Source organism: Cherax quadricarinatus, chromosome 78 (genome assembly GCF_038502225.1).
Source record: "Cherax quadricarinatus isolate ZL_2023a chromosome 78, ASM3850222v1, whole genome shotgun sequence".
In the NCBI taxonomy this organism is placed as follows: Eukaryota; Metazoa; Arthropoda; class Malacostraca; order Decapoda; family Parastacidae; genus Cherax; species Cherax quadricarinatus.
In genome coordinates, this window is record NC_091369.1 from 18,346,404 (window position 1) to 18,370,481 (window position 24,078).

The 24,078-nt window shown below is 41.4% G+C and overlaps 1 protein-coding gene across 3 annotated transcripts in view; it reads right to left on the reverse strand.

Moving 5' to 3' along the window:
* Positions 1 to 24,078, reverse strand: part of LOC128701486 (inactive hydroxysteroid dehydrogenase-like protein 1) — a 160,933-nt gene that overhangs the window by 92,982 nt on the left and 43,873 nt on the right. For all 3 annotated transcript variants that reach the window (XM_070101752.1, XM_070101751.1, XM_070101753.1), the window contains exon 3: positions 22,645 to 22,755. In XM_070101752.1, the coding sequence (XP_069957853.1) occupies positions 22,645 to 22,755 (111 nt within the window). The remainder of the gene's footprint in view (positions 1 to 22,644; positions 22,756 to 24,078) is intronic.

Genomic DNA, 24,078 nt, shown 5'->3' on the forward strand with positions numbered 1-24,078 from the left:
AATCGAACATTTCTGCTACTTTGAGCTCAATTTCAAGGCACCTTTCATTGTAAAACCAGTCAAAATCATCTCAATTTCTGTAATATGTCTTCCATTCTATAAAATGAGACCAAGAAAACTAGAATACAACAATAAATACCATACGAAAATACACTGCAAAGTCGCTGATTTATTCCAAAAAAATGGTCAAAGTTTTTTTTTTCTCATTATGCACTGTGTGCTGCAGGATTTTTTTTAGACTGTGCACACTGATCACATAGACCCATTCTTTCATATGAAGGCCTACCAGCTTTCTCCCACTAGATTTGAGGCCGCTAGAATTTATGCGTACTAGTACGGCCTGGTCTCAGACCGGGCCGCGGGGGCGTTGACCCCCGGAACTCTCTCCAGGTAAACTCCAGGTCTCCAGGTACGTCAAAAACCCCTACGCGTAAGACGTACTAGTACTACCAAAACCCTCAAAGGGTTAAAGCGCCCTAGAGTGATAAAATGCATATACAGTACACTCATTATTTAACATAACCCTTTCATTGTCGGTGCCATGTAAATACGTCTTATGAGCCAGTGTTGGTGATGTATTAATATGCCAAATTTCTAGTTGCTTCAAATCTAGCGGGAGAAAGCTGGTAGGCCTACATGCGAGAGAACGGATCTGCGTCGTCAGTGTGTGCAGTATAAAAAAAATATATCGGGGAAGCCACAGTGCATTGTGGGAGTGCTAATTCAGTATGCCTTGGTCACCAAGCCTAGCGGTAAGGAATACCTCACTCCCCGGTGAATTGAGACTTTTCCCTTCCCAAGTGATAGTTCTAACACAGATTGAAGTGTCAGTGAAGATGAATCTCATGATGCTGAGGAGTTTGCGACAGAAAGCAATGCCCAAGATACCAGAAATAATGCTGAGAGCCCAGACGACCATAAACCTTCCACCAAAAAAGTGGTGGTGAGGAAGACAGTGTGGGTCATGGGGAAGCCAGCGTGGGCTTGTGTAAACAACATAGCAGCATATCTGTAGATTACCTAGAATAAACTCAAAAAATCAGACAAAGTGACTTATTTCCAAGTAAAGTAAAAGGACATAAGTGCAACTAATGTGATTAGTTGTGATCAAAGTGACTAATTAGTGATCAAAAAAACTAATTTCCGCAGACGCAAGTGCCTTGAGTCAGTACTAATCGCTGTCTCTAATACAATTAAATAAAACAAAGGCAGCTTCACCATCTCTGAAGTCTTAGGAAGAATCTTCCTGAAAACAGTAAACCCTGCCATCACATATGTATCTCCGGCTAATACAACACAAACACATTACAGAGGATGAACATCGAAACAGGCCTTCTCTAATCCAACCTCCAATAGAAATACGAGTCTAACCTATTTTTATGTTACCCTAGTAATAGCTTTTATATCCTTTTACTCAGGTGCAAGTTAGTTGTTCTACCATATTGTATCACTACTACTACTGCCACTAGCATTATACCTCACTCTAAGCCTATATATACCCTCTATGTCCATGTATTGTTCGTAACAGCTTGACAAAGCTCCTGGGAAGTGAAACATTGCCACAATAAAATGTCACATTAGTTGCACTTGTGTACTTTTACTTTACATATTGTCAATAATTCTACCCACTTATATATGACTTATTTCCATGTGGGTGGTGGGGAAGGCAGTGTGGGTAGTGGGAAAGACAGCATCAATGGTGGGGAAGGCAGCGTGGGTTTATATAAACAACATAGTAGCATTTGTGCAAATTACCTAGGATAACCCAAAAAAGTCAAAGTGACTTACATATTTCCATGTGGGTGGTGGGGAAGTCTGCATGGGGTTGAGAAAACAGGTTTTATCAACAATATCATGATAACAATGTTTGTGCGGTTATTGTGTTGTACACAACGAGTGTATATACAGTGGAACCTTGGATTATGAGTGCCCCAGCATGCAAGTTTTTCAGGATACAAGCTGTCGCTTGGGCAATTTTTTTGTTTCTGGATACGAGCCAAAATTCAGGATGCGAGCTTCTCCCCCTCAAGGGACGTTCCTTAACACTGATGAAGGGCCCTTGATCTAGGGAATTGTATCTATGCTCCAGTTCCTTAAATAAAGCCTGAATACCTTCCATCCCCTCCCCCCTCACAGGTGCTGTATAATCTTACAGGTTTAGCGCTTCCCCATTATAATAATAATAATAATAATTATATATATAATAATATAATAATATAATAATACAGTGGACCCCTCGGTTAATGTAATTAATCCGTTCCAGAGAGCGTGTCTTATACAGAATCTGACTTAATCCGAATTAATTTTCCCCAAAAGAAATAATGGAAATCTAATTAATCCATTCCAGACACCAGACATGCCAAAGCTCTGTTTCTGGCATGTTTTTAAGATTTCCCTAAAATGGGACACAACACTGTCATTGTAGATGTTGCCAGCACAGCCTGCAGCAGCTGTGTCAGGGTGATGTTCATCCATAAATGTTTGCACTTCAGTCCACTTTGCACAATATCCTTAATCTTTGAAGAAGGCACCTTCCTCCTCTGAAAGAAATTCCTGAGCTGTGGTCTGTTGGTGTTGCATCTCAAGCTCTTGCTGTTCTGTAGTAGTTAGCTCTTCATCGCTGTCCTTCACCAACTCTTCCACATCCTCCAAACTCGCATCCAACCCCATGGAATTCCCCAATGCCACAATAGATTCCACAACTGGCATAGGCTCCTCAGGGTTAGCCCCAAACCTTTCAAATTCCTCTCTTGTACACATTCAGGTCACAATTTTCTTCAGAGTTCAAAGGCCTGCAAGTCACTCCCTCCCAAGCCTCACCTATAAGGATTATGCAACTGAGGATATTGAAGTGATCTTTCCAGAACTCTCTTAGGGTCAATTCAGTGTCTGAGGTCACTGCAAAGCACTTTTGAAACACTGCTTTGGTGTACAGCTTTTTGAAATTTGAAATGACCTGCTGGTCCTTGTGCTGGAGGAGAGGAGTGGTATTAGGGGGCAAGAATTTCACTTTGATGAAACTAAACTCCGGCACCATTCGTTCTTCAAAGACTGGAGGATGAGCAGGAGCATTGTCCATTACCAGGGGGCACTTGAGTTCTAATTTATTTTCCAGGAGGTATTTTTCACACTGGGGCCAAACACGTCACGGAACCAATCTAGGAAAATGTCCTCGTGACCCATGCCTTACTGTTTGCCCTCCACATATCACACAATTTAGTCTTTAGGACACTGTTTTTCTTGAACACTCTGGGATTTTCAGAGTGATACACAAGTAAAGGCTTCACTTTCAAATCCCCACTAGCATTACTACAAGACATGAGAGTTAGCCTGTCTTTCATAGGCTTGTGTCCTGTGAGTGCCTTTTCCTCCTGAGTAATGTAGGTCCTGTTTGGCATTTTCTTCCAAAACAGGCCTGTTTCGTCACAATTGAACACTTGTTGGAGTTTTAATTTTTCAGCCTCTATGTACCCCTTGTCAGAAGTGGCAGCCTCACCATGCCTTATCACCCTGTGTATGCCACTACGATTCTTAAATCTCTCAAACCAAACTTTGCTGGCCTTAAATTTGCCAATATGAGCACTAGTTCCAGGTATTTTCTTAATGAGATCATCATGCAACTGTCTTGCCTTTTCACATATAACTGACTGCAAAACACTATTTCCTGACAATAGTTTCTTGTTGATCCACACCAACAACATTCTCTCCACATCTTCAAGTATTTGCGATCACTGTTTTGTAAGCATATTTGCACCTTTCGCAACAACAGCTTCCTTGATTGCCTTTTTCTTGGCCAAGATAGTAGTGATGTTTGTTATACAACCTGGCCAGCTCAGAGACACGCACTCCACTTTCGTATTCTGCGATAATCTCTTTCTTGAATTCAATAGTGTTTCTCATCTTCTTTACCAAAGGGCTGACACTAGAAGCTTTCTTTGGGCCAATGGTGGCTTATTTAGCAGTTACAAGCACTAAAAACAATGGAATAATACAAAATGTATTGCATGTATGTGCGGAATCATCCTCACTGGCTTGTAAACAATGGCACACTGGCTGTACATGGAGTGGCCAGGCCACTTACGGCGCACGGACACATTCGGGATGAATGACTAACCGAGTTTTGTGTCGTTAACCGAGCCAATATTTTGACGCAAAAACGTTACTTAATCCGATTATTTCTTAATCTGATGATGTCTTAATCTGGGGTCCACTGTATAGTAAAATGTATAATAATAATAATAATAATAATAATAATAATAATATAATAATACAGTAGACAGTCATGAACATTTTGGTTATAGCACAATTGAAGAATTGTGGCATATTTTTATTTAACACTGTAAAATTAGTTTAATAAGGTTGAGGAGGGAAAAAAATTTTGAGAGTAGTCGCCCGCCGGGTGAGATGGGCTAAAGCCATCCCCTGCCAGCATCAGCCACCCCCACCACCCTCCCAGCCTTCAGTTCAGTTCATACATGTGCTGGATGAACCTGTGCCAGTAGCTCGCTGAGTTTGTTTAGATACGTATTAATTGCCATATCTTAAATCTGCCAAGCAATCATGGCACCCAGCAGGCATACAAGTGTTGCTGAAAGTTGCAAGAAAAGGTTTAAGCATTTAAGTCCTAGAATCAATGAAGAAAATAGAGATATTAGACAAGAGATAGCCTGTAGCCGGAATGAAGCGTAATTTTGTATACAAAAAGAATGAGGTAAATATGAGTTTGTATGATAACTGACTGACTTACTGACTTGACTGACTGAATAACTGACTTGGCTGAATGACTTACTGACTTGAATGAATGACTTGACTGAATGACTTGACTGACTGAATGACTTGACTGAATGACTTGATTGACGAAATGACTTGACTGAATGACTTGATTGACCAAATGACTTAACTGAATAACATACTGACTTGACTGATTTACTGACTTAAAGTTAGACTTTTTCACTGAAGAGGACCCTGAAACAGTATCTAGAGCAGTTGATGCCTGGAGTTTACCTGGAGAGAGTTCCGGGGGTCAATGCCCCCACGGCCTGGTCTGTGACCAGGACTCCTGGTGGATCAGAGCCTGATCAACCAGGCTGTTACTGCTGGCTGCACGCAAACCAGCACACGAGCCACAGCCCGGCTGGTCAGGAACCAACTTTAGGTGCTTGTCCAGTGCCAGCTTGAAGACTGCCAGGGGTCTGTTGGTAATCCCCCTTATGTATGCTGGGAGGCAGTTGAACAGTCTTGGGCCCCTGACACTTATTGTATGGTCTCTTAACGTGCTAGTGACACCCCTGCTTTTCATTGGGGGGATGTTGCATCGTCTGCCAAGTCTTTTCCTTTCGTAGTGAGTGATTTTCGTGTGCAAGTTCGGTACTAGTCCCTCTAGGATTTTCCAGGTGTATATAATCATGTATCTCTCCCGCCTGCATTCCAGGGAATACAGGTTTAGGAACCTCAAGCGCTCCCAGTAATTGAGGTGTTTTATCTCTGTTATGTGTGCCATGAAGGTTCTCTGTACATTTTCTAGGTCAGCAATTTCACCTGCCTTGAAAGGTGCTGTTAGTGTGCAGCAATATTCCAGCCTAGATAAAACAAGTGACCTGAAGAGTGTCATCATGGGCTTGGCCTCCCTAGTTTTGAAGGTTCTCATTATCCATCCTGTCATTTTTCTAGCAGATGCGATTGATACAATGTTATGGTCCTTGAAGGTGAGATCCTCCGACATGATCACTCCCAGGTCTTTGACGTTGGTGTTTCGCTCTATTTTGCGGCCAGAATTTGTTTTGTACTCTGATGAAGATTTAATTTCCTCGTATTTACAATATCTGAGTACAGTGGACCCCCGCATACCGATTTTAATCCGTGCAAGAGGGGTCATTGTTATGCGAAATAATCGGTATGCGAATGAATTTTCCCCATAAGAAATAATGGAAATCAAATTAATCCGTGCAAGACACCCAAAAGTATGAAAAAAAAAATTTTACCACATGAAATATACATTTTCCTACACACAAAGAGAAGGATACATGCACAATAGTAGAGTAGTACATGCACAATATATATTGTGCATGTACTACTCTACTAAATGAAGAATAAATGACACTTACCTTTATTGAAGATGCAGTAATGACTGATGAGACACTGTGTCCTGGGAGTGCCTTTTCCTCCTGAGTACTGTAGGTCCTGTTTGGCATTTTCTTCCAGAACAGGCCTTATCACACTGTGTATGCCACTACGATTCTTAAATCTCTCAAACCAACCTTTGCTGGCTTTAAATTCACCAATATGAGCACTAGTTCCAGGCATTTTTCCCTGTTCACCTGGGTGTTAGTCGACTTGTGTGGGTTGCATCCTGGGAGACAAGATTAAGGACCCCAATGGAAATAAGTTAGACAGTCTTCGATGACACTGACTTTTTTGGGTTATCCTGGGTGGCAAATCCTCTGGGGTTAATTGTTTCTTGGTATTCTCAATAAGCCACACCAACAACGGTGCTACAGCAGCAGCAGCAGCTGACGGTGGTACAGCAGCAACAGACGATGCTACAGCAGCAACAGACGATGCTACAGCAGCAGCAGACGATGCTACAGCAGCAACTGACGATGTTACAGCAGCAGCAGACGATGCTACAGCAGCAGCAGCAGCAGACGATGCTACAGCAGCAGCAGACGATGCTACAGCAGCAACAGACGATGCTACAGCAGCAACTGACGATGCTACAGTAACAACTGACGATGTTACAGCAGCAGCAGACGATGCTACAGCAGCAGCAGCAGCAGCAGCAGCAGCAGCAGCAGACGATGCTACAGCAGCAGCAGACGATGCTACAGCAGCAACAGACGATGCTACAGCAGCAACAGACGATGCTACAGCAGCAGCAGACGATGCTACAGCAGCAGCAGACGATGCTGCAGCAGCAGCTGACGGTGGTACAGCAGCAACAGACGATGCTACAGCAGCAGCAGACGATGCTACAGCAGCAGCAGATGATGCTACAGCAGCAGCAGACGATGCTACAGCAGCAGCAGCAGCTGACGGTGGTACAGCAGCAACAGACGATGCTACAGCAGCAGCAGACGATGCTACAGCAGCAGCAGACGATGCTACAGCAGCAGCAGCAGCTGACGGTGGTACAGCAGCAACAGACGATGCTACAGCAGCAGCAGACGATGCTACAGCAGCAACAGACGATGTTACAGCAGCAGCAGACGATGCTACAGCAGCAGCAGCAGCTGACGGTGGTACAGCAGCAACAGACGATGCTACAGCAGCAACAGACAATGTTACAGCAGCAGCAGCAGCAGCAGCTGTACCTCCAATAGTAGCGATGGTTGATTGGGGTTTATTATACAACCTGGCCAGCTCGGAGACACGCACTCCACTTTCATACTTATCAATGATCTTTTTCTTCATCTCTATTGTAATTCTCACCCTTATTGCTGTAGGGTTGGCACTAGAAGCTTTCTTGGGGCCCATGGTCACTTATTTTCCAGAAAAAGCACCGAAAACACTGTAATAATACGAAATATTCCGATTGTATGCTTGGATGTTACCGCGGAGGCTAGCTGGTAAACAATGCCACCGGCGGAACATGTGAGCGTGGCTCAGGCCGCACATTGGACGCGTCTCGGACGAAAATCGGTGAGCGGGTTTTTAAGCGGTATGCGAGGCAAAATTTTTGCGATTAAAGCAAGCGGTATGCGGATTAATCGTTATGTGATGCCATCGGTATGTGGGGGTCCACTGTAATTGAAATTTCTCATCGTTGAACTTCATATTGTTTTCTGCAGCCCACTGAAAGATTTGGTTGATGTCCGCCTGGAGCCTTGCAGTGTCTGCAATGGAAGACACTGTCAGGCAGATTTGGGTGTCACCTGCAAAGGAAGACACGGTGCTGTGGCTGACATCCTTGTCTATGTCAGATATGAGGATGAGGAACAAGATGGGAGCGAGTACTGTGCCTTGTGGAACAGAGCTTTTCACCGTAGCTGCCTCGGACTTTACTCTGTTGACTACTACTCTCTGTGTTCTGTTAGTGAGGAAATCCATCGACCGACATTTCCTGTTATTCCTTTAGCACACATTTTGTGCGCTATTACGCCATGGTCACACTTGTCGAAGGCTTTTGCAAAGTCTGCATATATTACATCTGCATTCTTTTTGTCTTCTAGTGCATCTAGGACCTTGTCATAGTGATCCAATAGTTGAGACAGACAGGAGCGACCTGTTCTAAACCCAAGTTGCATTGCGTTGTGTAACTGATGGGTTTCTAGATGGGTGGTGATCTTGCTTCTTAGGACCCTTTCAAAGATTTTTATGATATGGGATGTTAGTGCTATCAGTCTGTAGTTCTTTGCTGTTGCTTTACTGCCCCCTTTGTGGAGTGGGGCTATGTCTGTTGTTTTTAGTAACTGTGGGACAACCCCCGTGTCCATGCTCCCTCTCCATAGGATGGTAAAGGCTCGTGATAGGGGCTTCTTGCAGTTCTTGATGAACACGGAGTTCCATGAGTCTGGCCCTGGGGCAGAGTGCATGGGTATGTCATTTATCACCTGTTCGAAGTCATTTGGCGTCAGGATAACATCGGATAGGCTTGTGTTAACCAAATTCTGTGGCTCTCCCATAAAAAATTCATTTTGATCTTCGACTCTCAGTCTGGTTAGCGGCTTGCTAAAAACTGAGTCATATTGGGGCTTGAGTAGCTCACTCATTTCCTTGCTGTCATCTGTGTAGGACCCATCTTGTTTAAGTAGGGGCCCAATACTGGACGTTGTTCTCGACTTTGATTTGGCATAGGAGAAGAAATACTTTGGGTTTCTTTTGATTTCATTTATGGCTTTTAGTTCTTCCCGTGATTCCTGACTCCTATAAGATTCCTTTAGCTTAAGTTCGATGCTTGCTATTTCTCTGACCAGTGTCTCCCTATGCATTTCAGATATATTGACCTCTTTTAGCCGCTCTGTTATTCTTTTCCGTCGCCTGTAAAGGGAGCGCCTGTCTCTTTCTATTTTACATCTACTCCTCCTTTCTCTTAGAGGAATAAGCCTTGTGCATACATCGAGTGCCACCAAGTTAATCTGTTCTAGGCATAAGTTGGGGTCTGTGTTGCTTAGTATATCTTCCCAGCTTATATCGGTTAGGACTTGGTTTACTTGGTCCCACTTTGTTTTTGTTATTGAAGTTGAATTTGGTGAATGCACCCTCGTGACTAATCTCATTATGTCGGTCTGGGGCTCCGCGCATACATGTCTGAATCTCAATTATGTTGTGATCTGAGTATACTGTTTTTGATATGGTGACATTTCTTATCAGATCATCATTGTTAGTGAAGATGAGGTCTAGTGTATTCTCCAGTCTAGTAGGCTCTATTATTTGCTGGTTTAAATTGAATTTTGCGCAGAGGTTTAAAAGCTCGTGTGAGTGTGAGTTTTCATCAGAGCTGCCTCCTGGTGTTATTACTGCAACAATATTATTTGCTATATTCCTCCATTTTAGGTGCCTTAAGTTGAAATCCCCCAGGAGCAAGATGTTGGGTGGAGGAGCTGGAAGATTTTCCAGACAATGGTCAATTTTTAACAGCTGTTTCTGGAATTGCTGGGATGTTGCATCCGGAGGCTTGTAGACTACCACAATGACTAGGTTTTGGTTCTTGATCTTTACTGCTAACACTTCCACTACATCATTTGAGGCATTAAGCAGTTCTGTGCAAACAAGTGACTCTGCAATGTACAGGCCAACTCCCCTCCCCCTCCCTTTTGCCTGTTCACTCTGTCACATCTGTATAGGTTGTAACCTGGGATCCATATTTCGTTGTCCAAGTGATCCTTTATGTGGGTCTCAGTGAAAGCCGTGAACATTGCCTTTGCCTCTGCAAGCAGTCTACGGATGAAAGATATTTTGTTGTTTGTTGCTGGCTTTAGACCCTGTATATTTGCAAAGAAGAATGTCATCGGACTGGTGGTATTGTTGGTACTGGGGGGGGGGATTTTTTTTTTCCGGCATTAGTATCTGTATCTGTTGGTTTGGAGTGGAGGCCATCGACTGTGGTTCCACTCCAGGAATGACTGGATTTGGTGTACGATTTCTGCCATTTCCTGCCAGTTTTTTTTCCTTCCTGGCACTAAAAAACCTTTCCCTCTTGAGTGGCTGTGGCTACCCAGGTTTTCCCATTGCCTGGATGTTTTGTATCTTTTTGTCCCCTTTAGATGGTGTGCCCGGCAATTTAAGTTATAGCACAGTCTTTCCTGTACTGAAGAGGTACACATTTCAGGGTGAAAAAGCTTACAGGAAGGGAGTTTGCATTTTCCTGTTGTCATATGAGCACGGCATTTTCTAGGGTGGTCATAGTTGCACGTCCCGTCTGTTTTTCCAGATTTCCCATGTCTGCAGATACCAAGTGCATAGTATGTGCACAGGCTTGGTTTCCGTTTCCCTTGGGTTTCTGTGACTGTATTCCCTGTTGGTGCATGTTTACCTGTCTTATTCCTATCCTCCCTAGCACCAACAATGGAGCTCCCAACAGTTGTTTTTGGTAATATATCCTCACTTTTGCTAATGGAGTCCTCTTGTTTGCTATTTCCTGTGGTATTTCTAGTTTGCAATATTGGTTTTATCTTATCTTTGACTACACTTGTTTCCCCACTACGGCTACTGTCCCCTATGAGGTCATTTATATGTATTCCTTCCTGCGTATAATTCCCGACTACCTGGACAAAATCTCCAGCTTCACCATTACTGTCTCCCAGGACAGCACCTCCAGCTTCACCATTACTGTCTCTCAGGACAGCACCTCCAGCTTCACCATTACTGTCTCTCAGGACAGCACCTCCAGCTTCACCATTACTGTCTCCCAAGACAGCACCTCCAGCTTCACCATTACTGTCTCCCAGGACAGCACCTCCAGCTTCACCATTACTGAGACTCTCCCAGGACAGCACTATCAGCCCCACATTTACTGACAACCATTACCTCCAGCCTTACAGTTTCTGACTACATGGCCAGTATCAAGGGCAGTACCATTCAGCCCAGACTTTTTATGTTCCCATCTGTTGTAGAAAGGTTCCAGGTTTTCTATGAAAGCAGCTTTGATGTTATCCTCTTTTAATACCCTTGTGATTTTAGTCCACAGAGTTATCTCATTCGGGCATACCCAAAAACACTTTCCTGTTTTAATACTGCTTGTAGCTAGTTCTTGGATATCTGCACAAGGGGCGTGACACCAATTTCCACAAAAATGACAATTTATCCATGTGGAAGCCCGTTTGTTTGATTGACTGCAGACTACACAGAGATTCATAATGATTTGAATGGTTGATTTACTGTAATTCTACTAGCAACCTCTTGAATACTCTATTAATAACCTCCTTAAATGAAGCTCTAGCTATTTGTATTTCTATTTCTAACTGTACTTGTATATTGGACAGCTTACCATGCACGTTCCTGATTTATATTTATTGTTTGTTTGATAAGGGCGCCTACAACCCCATCCGTTTACAGTCTGCTTTACTGTCCAACGAATCCGTTTGAAACCAGTCAAGGGTTCGGACCAGTCGAGGGTTCGGACCAGTCGAGGATTCGGTACCATTCTGATCTGATCAGTGGGTCACTTATTTAAAACATACTGGTCGGTGATTTGGGCTAACACATGAAGGATCTACTTGAAATTATCTACCCAAGTAATATGTGATTTGATTGATACAAAAGTATAACTTGCATGTTGAAGAACCGGTGATTGCTGGCAGCTCCTACAATGACGAACGGTCGAGCCTCAACCCTTGTTTATCAATCGCTGTATTTAGCTTTTCTAGGTTTTTTTCGTCTCCACCACAATAAATGCTATATTATCACTATAGTTGATTGGTGGAAATTTTGGAGGAAGGACGCTTTTTCTGTAGTAATAATTGCTTCTCGTTGTGTATATTGCGACCGCTGGTAACTACAAGTTATACGAGATTAAAAGTATACGTCTGGTATTTCAAGAAAAAAGAAACTAATGAAAGTCACTCCACTCCACTAAGTACCATTATAATACTGGTTAGTTGCTACTACAACACTGTATTCTGCTATTCACTGGTATCACTAGATTGTATGCGTGTACACTAGCAGGCCAGGAAGATTATTAAAACAGCTGACCTCTGTGGTAAGTTTCTGGCAGCTTCTGGCACCTACCTCTATAGGCTTATCACTTCACTTACAAATTCACCTGTTTTCAAATGACACTTTAGCCTTTATCATCTATATACTAGGGAGCCACTGTAGTATACACTATGTATACACAATGTTATCAGGGAGACTTTCTTTCCTCTGACAAAGAAAAGTTCTATTATTATTATTTTGCACACGGAACACAGGCCTATGATTCCCCTCTGGCAGTAAACTCTGCTAGGTAGTGCACACTAATTCTCTTTTTTTGACTCAGTATATGATGTTTTCTGCCCAAGATTGGTTCCAGGCGCTAGAGGGATGTATCGTATAGGATTGATGGCACAAATTAAAGTTCTAGCATGTAAGAGCGAGCGTGAAAACATGAGAAAACCCGGAGCACAACGAGGCACGCTGACACGCAAAGTAGTAGATGCCTAACTGTTAATTGTATAATGTCTTGTACCATTCTCCTATCCCTATCTTGGGGGCTTATATTAGAGAAAACAGAGTATAGCACATGGCTAACTGTGATATACACTCATACTGCACCATAAAACTGAAACAAAAAAGCTACTTTCTCTACATAGATTATCATACATAGCAGCATATGTGTAGAGAACCTACGATAACCCACAAATGTCAAAGTGGCTTATTTCTAGTACCTGGCTTGGGCTTGCCATATATGATTTTTGGTAAATATTTGATTCCCAGCCAGGGTAGAAACACTGGGCATGTTTCTTTACACCTGTTGTCTCTGTTCACTTATCAGTATATGGGTACCCGGGTGTTAGTGGAATGGTGTGGGTCTTGCCTGAAATGCTTAGCATAACAAGGGGTTTTCTGTATAGCATTATGTCACTGATGTCAGCTAGGCCTGTATACCATGTACATTTTTTTTTTTTTTTTTTTTTTTTTCAACAAGTCGGCCGTTTCCCACCAAGGCAGGGTGACCCAAAAAAAGAAAGAAAATCACCAAAAAGAAAATACTTTCATCATCATTCAACACTTTCACCACACTCGCACATTATCACTGTTTTTGCAGAGGTGCTCAGAATACAACAGCTTAGAAGCATATACGTATAAAGATACACAACATATCCCTCCAAACTGCCAATATCCCAAACCCCTCCTTTAAAGTGCAGGCATTGTACTTCCCATTTCCAGGACTCAGGTCCGACTATATGAAAATAACCGGTTTCCCTGAATCCCTTCACTAAATATTACCCTGCTCACACTCCAACAGATCGTCAGGTCCCAAGTACCATTCGTCTCCATTCACTCCTATCTAACACGCTCACGCATGCTTGCTGGAAGTCCAAGCCCCTCGCCCACAAAACCTCCTTTACCCCCTCTCTCCAACCCTTTCGAGGACGACCCCTACCCCGCCTTCCTTCCCCTATACATAGATTTATATGCTTTCCATGTCATTCTACTTTGATCCATTCTCTCTAAATGACCAAACCACCTCAACAACCCCTCTTCTGCCCTCTGACTAATACTTTTATTAACTCCACACCTTTTCCTAATTTCCACACTCCGAATTTTCTGCATAATATTTACACCACACATTGCCCTTAGACAGGACATCTCCACTGCCTCCAACCATCTCCTCGCTGCTGCATTTACCACCTAAGCTTCACATCCATATAAGAGTGTTTGTACTACTATACTTTCATACATTCCCTTCTTTGCCTCCATAGATAACGTTTTTTGACTCCACATATACCTCAACGCACCACTCACCTTTTTTCCTTCATCAATTCTATGATTAACCTCATCCTTCATAAATTCGTCTGCCGACACGTCAACTCCCAAGTATCTGAAAACATTCACTTCTTCCATACTTCTCCTCCCAAATTTGATATCCAATTTTTCTTTATCTAAATCATTTGATACCCTAATCACCTTACTCTTTTCTATGTTCACTTTCAACTTTCTACCTTTACACACATTCCCAAACTCATCCACTAACCTTTGCAATTTTTCTTTAGAATCTCCCATAAGCACAGTATCATCAGCAAAAAGTAACTGTGTCAATTCCCATTTTGAATTTGATTCCCCATAATTTAATCCCACCCCTCTCCCGAACACCCTAGCATTTACTTCTTTTACAACCCCATCTATAAATATATTAAACAACCATGGTGACATTACATGTACATGTACTTGTAGTAAATAAAGATATTATTATTAGAATTATTATAATTATTAATTTTTTCCTCCCATTTGTTTGTTAGGCTATCATATTGAAACTTGGGCAATGTATGATGGAAAGATGCTTCTTAACGTACACAAAAAATGAAAGAAATTGGATGATAAATAATGGAGTTTACTTCTCAGCCATCAGCCCTTAGCGGTATATTCTCGTATAGTTTTAATACGTAGTTGTATTCTCTTTTTTTGGGTCACATTTGATAGGACGGAAGAATATTACAGAAATAGATATGATTTTGATTGGTTTCACGACGAAAAGTGCCTTGAAATTGAGCTCAAAGTGGAGGAAATGTTCAATTTTGGCTGATTATCAAGAGTAAACAAATGACGTCACCATCTCTCTGTCTTAACCCCTTCAGGGTCCAAGGCCAAAATCTGAAGTGGTGCTCCAGTGTCCAAGAAATTTTGAAAAAAAAAAAAAAAAAAAAAAAATTCTTACAGAATTAAAGAGCATATTTTTGTGAAGGTAATAAGACAAAAAAAATTCTGGTCAGTACTTACCGAGATACAGTGCCAAGAAGTTTGTCAAAAATGATGTGGTAGCGGCAACATCGACGAATTCCACATTCGCGCATTACATTATTTTGCGGTTTTTACATTTTTTTCTTTTCCAATTTTTTTCTATTCCTACTAACATTTGGGGCCTGAGAGACCAATACTGTATATAATGTATATATATAAACTCACTGTATTGAACACAATAACTGCACTAAAGTTATTATCATATTATTGTTTACCACTGTTGTTTATTACAATAAACATGCACAAATCTTGTATAATACTAATGTTCTATCATATATTTACATATTTACAATCACTGGACATGGTTTTAGAACTGCTGGAGCTTGTGGAACTCCTTGAAACAAGGCACCATGCACAGAGGCGCCTTACATTCCTCACACATAAACCGAGTGTCTTTGCGTCTTTGTTGCCGTCGTTTTGTTTGTGCACAGATGATGCATCTCTTCTGAGCAAATTTCTTCTGAGTTGAAGGAAGTTGTATTATGAAATGATCACCTTCCCTCCTCAAACGCTTGGGTATATCCTGAGTAATTCAAGGACCTTGTTGTATAGCAGGTGTTCTTACCTGGTACTTCATTATGAGTTGTCTGACAACAGACAAACAAAATTCACCATATAGTGGTCTGTTGCCAGTCTTTATTTGGTACATATTATATGCATTGAGCATTGAAATGTCCATGAGATGGAAGAAAAGTTTTATGTACCACTTGTAACTCTTACGAACACAGTCAACAAAACCAATCTGCATGTCACATTTGTCAACCAAGTGCATGTTTTGTGTATAATCAATCACTGTCACTGGTTTTCGAATACGTTCATTAGTCACTCGATCAACTTTGCCACTGTCTTGCATTTCATTGCGGTGAATGGTTGTCAACAATGTGACATCTCGTTTGTCATGCCACCGTAATGCCATGATGTCATTGGCAGTAAACACCTGCACGTCATCACCACGAGTACCTGCGTTGAGCCTGGGCATATGTTTACGATTAGAACGCACTGTGCCACACACATCTGTCTTGTTCACTCACATGAAATCACTGAGTAAAGGGCTTGTGTACCAGTTATCGGTATATAATGTATGCCCCTTACCAAGATAAGGTGCCATCATGTTTCTCACTACATCACCTGAGATACCCAATAACATCTTGGTATCTTTCAATGTTTTACTACCCATGTATACAACACTATCCAACACCAGGCCACTGTCACAATCACAGAGTACAAACAGTTTTATACCAAAGCGTTTCCTCTTGCTCAGTATATACTGCTTGAATGACAGTCTACCTTTGAACAAAATCAAAGACTCGTCAATTACAAGATTCTTGAATGGATAAAAGTATATGCTGAACTTTTGTTTGAGATACATGAAAACATTTCTAATCTTGTATAACCTGTCACTTCTGTCAGGCCTGGTTTTGTCAGAGAAGTGCAACATACGTAAGAGTAAGATAAACCTGTTCACTGGTATGATTTCACTGAAGACCGGGGTAGAAATTAGCCGATCTGTGGACCAGTATGCTTTTATATTATGCTTATACACATGAGGCATAAGCATTATTGTTGCAAAAAGCAAATACATTTCTGCAACAGTCGTCTCTTTCCACCTGTGTAGTCTTGACTGTGGTGATAAGATCGTATTTGCCATGGTGTACTCAAAATACTTATTACCTTCCCTGACAATAGTTTCCATCATTGGCTGGTCAAAGAATAATTCAAAGAATTCCAGTTCATTGGCCGTGGTTCCAAGGGGACAAGTAGGTAGAATTCCACTTTGAGAGTCATCAAAGTGGTGAGGCTTGGGAACAAAATTGGAATTTTGCTGCCAATCCCACATACGGTTTGCTGGTGGATACTGGACATCATAGGCTGGTTGTGCGGGTGGTTGTGGTTGGCTGGTGGCTGACGCTCCGCTTTGTCCTTGAACTGACGAGTCAGCAGCATGGGTCCCACCCTGGGCTGGTGAGTTACGCATGGCGGTGCCACTACCATCACCACTAACACCATCCACTGATGCATGTGGTCTATCCATGCCAAGTGTAGCCACATCATCCTCACTATCACTACCTAAAACTGGTGTAGGGCCACGGGATGTACTGCGGGATGTACTCCGAGATGTACTCCGGGATGCACTCCAGGATGTACTCCGTCCCCTGGGCACAGCATAGGGTACACTACCCGAGCGCATGCGGCGGCGAACATACCGACGCTTCACTGGTGAATATGATTCCTCACTATCACTACTCGAATGATCGTCGAGCGCAATAAAATCACAATCCACGTCACTATCATCATTACTGAAGTCAGAGGCCTGGCCACGCGAAAATATTAGTTTTCTCTTGCGTTGAGGAACAACCGACCGTGAGTCATGAGAGCCCACACCAGAGGTAGAAGGCTGAGGATCGTCAGGGTTTTCTGCACTATTATCGATATCCTGGTCATTCTATTCGGTCACTAACTGATCAAAGCCGTAGAATTCGTCTTCATTTCCACTTCCATCAGTATCAGAACTATCAGATAGGAAGTGGAGAGTCCCAATTTTCCGGGGAGTGAGAGCTGACTTGCGACGAGGCATGGTGAACAAGGGTAACTGAGCCGGCGTTCCCACAATGCTATGCGGGCGCCTAGATTTTTTGTTTATGGCGCACACCCACCACGCAGACCCGTTCTCTCACATGTAGGCCTATGAGCATTTTCGCGCTAAATTTGACGGCGCTAGAATTTTGGCGTAGATCTACGGTTTGGACACTCAACGTGAAGCTGTAGATCTACGGGACGGACCCTGAAAGGGTTAAACAGGACATCTCCACTGCCTCCAACCGTCTCCTCGCTGCTGCATTTACCACCCAATATTTACCACCCATTATTTACCACCCATATAATAGTGTTGGTACTACTATACTTTCATAGATAACATTTTTTGACTCCACATATACCTCAACGCACCACTCACCTTTTTTCCCTCATCAATTCTATGATTAACCTCATCCTTCATAAATCCATCCGCCGACACGTCAACTCCCAAGTATCTGAAAACATTCAGTTCTTCCATACTCCTCCTCCCCAATTTGATATCCAATTTTTCTTTATCTAAATCATTTGATACCCTCATCACCTAACTCTTTTCTATGTTCACTTTCAGTTTTCTACCTTTACACACATTCCCAAACTCATCCACTAACCTTTGCAATTTTTCTTTAGAATCTCCCGTAAGCACAGTATCATCAGCAAAAAGTAACTGTCAATTCCCATTTTGAATTTAATTCCCCAAAATTTAATCCCACCCCTCTCCCGAACACCCTAGCATTTACTTCCTTTACAACCCCATCTATAAATATATTAAACAACCATGGTGACATTACACATCCCTGTCTAAGACCTACTTTTACCGGGAAGTAGTCTCCCTCTCTTCTACACACCCTAACCTGAGCCTCACTATCCTCATAAAAACTCTTTACAGCATTTAAGGGCAATGTGTGGTGTAAATATTATGCAGGAAATTCAGAGTGTGGAAATTAGGAAAAGGTGTGGAGTTAATAAAAGCATTAGTCAGAGGGCAGAAGAGGGGTTGTTGAGGTGGTTTGGCCATTTAGAGAGAATGGATCAAAGTAGAATGACATGGAAAGCATATAAATCTATAGGGGAAGGAAGGCGGGGTAGGGGTCGTCCTCGAAAGGGTTGGTGAGAGGGGGTAAAGGAGGTTTTGTGGGCGAGGGGCTTGGACTTCCAGCAAGCGTGCATGAGCATGTTAGATAGGAGTGAATGGAGACGAATGGTACTTGGGACCTGACGATCTGTTGGAGTGGGAGCAGGGTAATATTTAGTGAAGGGATTCAGGGAAACCGGTTATTTTCATATAGTCGGACTTGAGTCCTGGAAATGGGAAGTACAATGCCTGCACTTTAAAGGAGGGGTTTGGGATATTGGCAGTTTGGAGGGATATGTTGTGTATCTTTATATGTGTATGCTTCTAAACTGTTGTATTCTGAGCACCTCTGCAAAAACAGTGATAATGTGTGAGTGTGGTGAAAGTGTTGAATGATGATGAAAGTATTTTCTTTCTGGGGATTTTCTTTCTTTTTTGGGTCACCCTGCCTCGGTGGGAAACGGCCGACTTGTTGAAAAAAAAAAAAAAGAGATATGGTACCCTGGTGACTTGTAGGACTTGCGGTAGCCAGGCGATTTGTAGTCCAACATCAGAGAAAATGTGTACACTATAATATTACTGGGGGAAACTAGAAAAATTCCTTCTGTATGTAAGTTTATTCAGGTATACACAAATACAGTTACATAGATTATCATACATAGCATCATATGTGTAGAGAACATAGGATAACCCAAAAAAGTCGAAGTGACTTACTTTCATGTGCCTTCACTCAGAGCATAATTTCTTCTAAAAATGGTGTTACATAAGAATGGGAGTGTTTCTCTTTATTTATTCTACTGTATCAACATGGAGACAACTTTAATGTAAAGTGTTTGTATTATGGTATAATACAAAAAGTGTATGAACGAAAACCAGACGCATTCGCCTGGTTTGTATACATTATGTGTGTGTGGGTGGGGTGGGGCAGGGAGGGCTGCCAATGGCTGGCTAGCATACTTCACAAACTCGCCTCTCACCCTACATTAAGACTACAAATATTTTAAGGTAATTAACACTTTCAGGGTCCCCAGGTCCTCTCAGAGACTTGTTCTCAGGGTCCCCCAAATTTCAAAAAAAAAAAAAAAAAAATTTTTTCTTACGAAAAGATAGAGAATCTTTTCCCGATCATAATGACACCAAAAGTATGAAATTTGATGGAAAACTTATGGAATTATGCTCTCACAAAGTTAGCGGTCTTGATGATGTTTATGCATCGGCGATTTTGCCCGCTTTGAGCCCTATTTTCAGCCAATTCCAGTGTACTTATCGACAAAAATCATAATTATTTCTCTAGAACTCTATTATTTCTATCGAATGAGTACAAGAAACCACCCATTTACTGATTTCAACTACCCAATACAGTGGTCAGAATTTAGCAATTTTGCCAATTTCACACAAATTTCAAAAGATGCCAATTTCCGAATAGGGTCCAGAATAAACAAGAAAGACATTCCTGGCACTAAAATAACATTTCCTCTATTCATTAGTCACGTCCCCACGCCCCTCTTACATTCTTTTGCTTTCCACTTTGAATTTTTATTCTCACAAAAAAATAGAAGATTTACTGTTATGCAGACTACTGCATTGGTGTAGAAATGGTATAAATATTATCAGCACACTTGTGAAAGAATATTAGACTCACCAGTTGATGTGCATTGGACGCATAGCATGATTTGTTTACTTTTGAACTTCGGTAAAAATCAAACATTTCTGCTTTGAGTGCAATTTCAAGGTAGTTTTCTTTGTAAAACCAGTCAAAATCATCTCAATTTCTGTAATATGTCTTCCATTCTATAAAATGAGACCAAGAAAACTAGAATACAACAATAAATACAATACGAAAATACAGTGCAAAGTCGCTGTTTTAATCCAAAAACACGGTCAGTTTTTTTTTTCTCATTACGCACTGTGTGCTGCAGGATTTTTTTTATACCATGCACACTGACCACATAGACCCATTCTTTCATATGTATGCCTACCAGCTTTCTCTCACTAGATTTGAGGGCACTAAAATTTAGGCATACTAGTACGTCAAAAACCCTGGTGCGTAAGCCGTACTAGTACGGCCGAAACCCTGAAAGGGTTAATGAATGTACTGTACAGTATATGTATGTTTATTGCTCTGGGGCACTTTAATTAACCCTTTCAGGGTTGAGAGGCCCTCTCCTAAACTTTTTCTCAGGGTCAAAAATTTTCCCCCAAAATATAAAATTTTTTTTTTCTTATGAAATGATAGAGAATCTTTTTCCAATCATAATGACACCATAAGTATGAAATTTGATGGAAAACTTACGAAATTATGCTCTCGTGAAGTTACCAGTCTCGACGATGTTTATGCATCAGCGATTTCACTCACTTTGAGCCCTATTTTCGGCCAATTCCAATGTACCAGTTGACAAAAATCATAGCTATTTCGTTAGAACTCCATTTGTTCTATCGAATGAGTAGAAGAAACTAGCCAATTACTGATTTCAACTATCCAAAAAAGTGGTCAGAAGTTGCCAATTTCACCAATTTCACACAAATTTCAAAAGATGCCAATTTCAAAATAGGGTCCAGAATAAACAAGACAGACATTCCTGGCACTAAAATAACATTTTCTCTGTTCACTAGTCACGTGTCCAGACCCATCTTACATTTCTTTTGCTTTCCACTTTGAACTTTTATTCTCACAAAAATAGAAGATTTACTGTTAAGTAGACTACTGCATTAGTGTAAAAATGGTATAAATAATATCAATGCACTTTTGAAAGAATACTAGACTCACCAGTTGACATGTATTGGACATGTGGAATTATTTCTTTACTTTTGAACATTGGCAAAAATCGAACATTTCAAGGTACTTTTCATTGTGAAACCAATCAAAATCATTTCAATTTCTGTAATATGTCTTCCATTCTATAAAATGAGACCAAGAAAACGAGAATATAACCATAAATACCATACGAAAATACACTGCAAAGTCGCTGTTTTAAGCCAAAAACACAGTTGGAGTTTTTTTTCTCATTATGCACTGTGTGCAGCAGGATTTTTTTTTATACTGTGCACGCTGACCCCACACACCCATTCTTTCTTATGCAGGCCTACCAGCTTTCTCTCGCTAGATTTGAAGGCGCTAGAATTTACATGTACTAGTACAGAACCAACCCTGGCGTGCAAGCCATACTAGTATGACACCGACCCTGAAAGGATTAAATGTCGTAGTATATTACGTGTGGGTGGGGTGGGGTGGGCTGACTTGGATGGCTGCCATAATTCACAAACCTGACTTCCTACAAATAAAACTCAACTCTCACCCTACATTAACACTACAAATATTTTAAGTAATGGATGTACTGTTTGTGTATTTTACTTTTTATTGTTTTAATGCTTAGTTCTACTGCTAATTTAGTATAAGTTAGTGTAAACTTGTTATCTGGCATTTATATGAATTTATAAGTGGAAAAAAAAAATGGCGTTCTGCTTTCTGGCAGTAGCCTGGAACCTAACCTGCTGTATAAGTGGGGCCCTACTGTACTGTGCATGTATTTGGCATTTTATTGTTTTTCAATGCCTAGTTCTACTCTTAGCTTGATATATGTTAGTGTAAACTTGTTGTCTGGCATTTATATGAATTTATAAGTGTAAAAAATAGCATTCTGCTTTCCAGAGATGTCCACTTTCTGGCGGTAGCCTGGAACCTAACCTGACATATAAGTGGGGCCTTACTATACAGGGGATGAATTTGGGAAGGAAGGCCCTATCAAGTATGGGCCAGTAGACCTGCTGCAGTTGTCCTCCATTCTTAGGAGTAAGAAGGGCTGGATTTAAGAGGGACCTATAAAGCATTAGTTGCACTTGTGTCCTTTAACATAACAAGTACGGGTTAGTAGTTGCATTGAAGCTTAATTAAACTATGGGCAACTTGGACAAATACAAATGAGATGGGTTGGATTTCAGGACCTGACATATATGGGCTGCTGGAGGACCTGCTGTAGTGATTCCCTGTACTTTCAGTTCTGATATTTTTTCATATAATTTTGGATAGCTTACGCTCTTAGGAGGAGGAGTTGGACAGGGGGTAAAATTCAGTGGTTTGTATTTAGTAAAAACCTTGACTTATAACTTTACAATAAACTTACCTAAAATTCCAATCTCCTTTCCTTCAAGATGTTTGCTAATATCATCATAAATGGTTCGTCCTACAGAAAAATCTGCTCGAACGATCTCGGTTTCAACTGCATACCGGCCACCTGTAACAAAGCATTACAAATATTTAACATGGAGTCTTAACAATAAACAAACAAAAATATATTTTATTTCTTTGTGTAGTATACAAAATGTAATTTACATTTTTTTTTTTTCCAACAAGTCGGCCATCTCCCACCGAGGCAGGGTGACCCAAAAAAGAAAGAAAATCCCCAAAAAGAAAATACTTTCATCATCATTCAACACTTTCACCACACTCACACATTATCACTGTTTTTGCAGAGGTGCTCAGAGTACAACAGTTTAGAAGCATATACGTATAAAGATACACAACATATCCCTCCAAACTGCCAATATCCCAAACCCCTCCTTTAAAGTGCAGGCATTGTACTTCCCATTTCCAGGACTCAAGTCCAACTATATGAAAATAACCGGTTTCCCTGAATCCCTTCACTAAATATTACCCTGCTCTCACTCCAACAGATCGTCAGGTCCCAAGTATCATTCGTCTCCATTCACTCCTATCTAACATGCTCACGCACGCTTGCTGGAAGTCCAAGCCCCTCGCCCACAAAACCTCCTTTACCCCCTCTCTCCAACCCTTTCGAGGACGACCCCTACCCCTCCTTCCTTCCCCTATAGATTTATATGCTTTCCATGTCATTCTACTTTGATCCATTCTCTCTAAATGACCAAACCACCTCAACAATCCCTCTTCTGCCCTCTGACTAATGCTTTTATTAACTCCACACCTTCTAATTTCCACACTCCGAATTTTCTGCATAATATTTACACCACACATTGCCCTTAGACAGGACATCTCCACTGCCTCCAACCGTCTCCTCACTGCTGCATTTACCACCCAAGCTTCACATCCATATAAGAGTGTTGGTACCACTATACTTTCATACATTCCCTTCTTTGCCTCCATAGATAACGTTTTTTGACTCCACATATACCTCAACGCACCACTCACCTTTTTTCCCTCATCAATTCTATGATTAACCTCATCCTTCATAAATCCATCCGCCGACACGTCAACTCCCAAGTATCTGAAAACATTCAGTTCTTCCATACTCCTCCTCCCCAATTTGATATCCAATTTTTCTTTACCTAAATCATTTGATACCCTCATCACCTTACTCTTTTCTATGTTCACTTTCAACTTTCTACCTTTACACACATTCCCAAACTCATCCACTAACCTTTGCAATTTTTCTTTAGAATCTCCCATAAGCACAGTATCATCAGCAAAAAGTAACTGTGTCAATTCCCATTTTGAATTTGATTCCCCATAATTTAATCCCACCCCTCTCCCGAACAACCCCATCTATAAATATATTAAACAACCATGGTGACATTACACA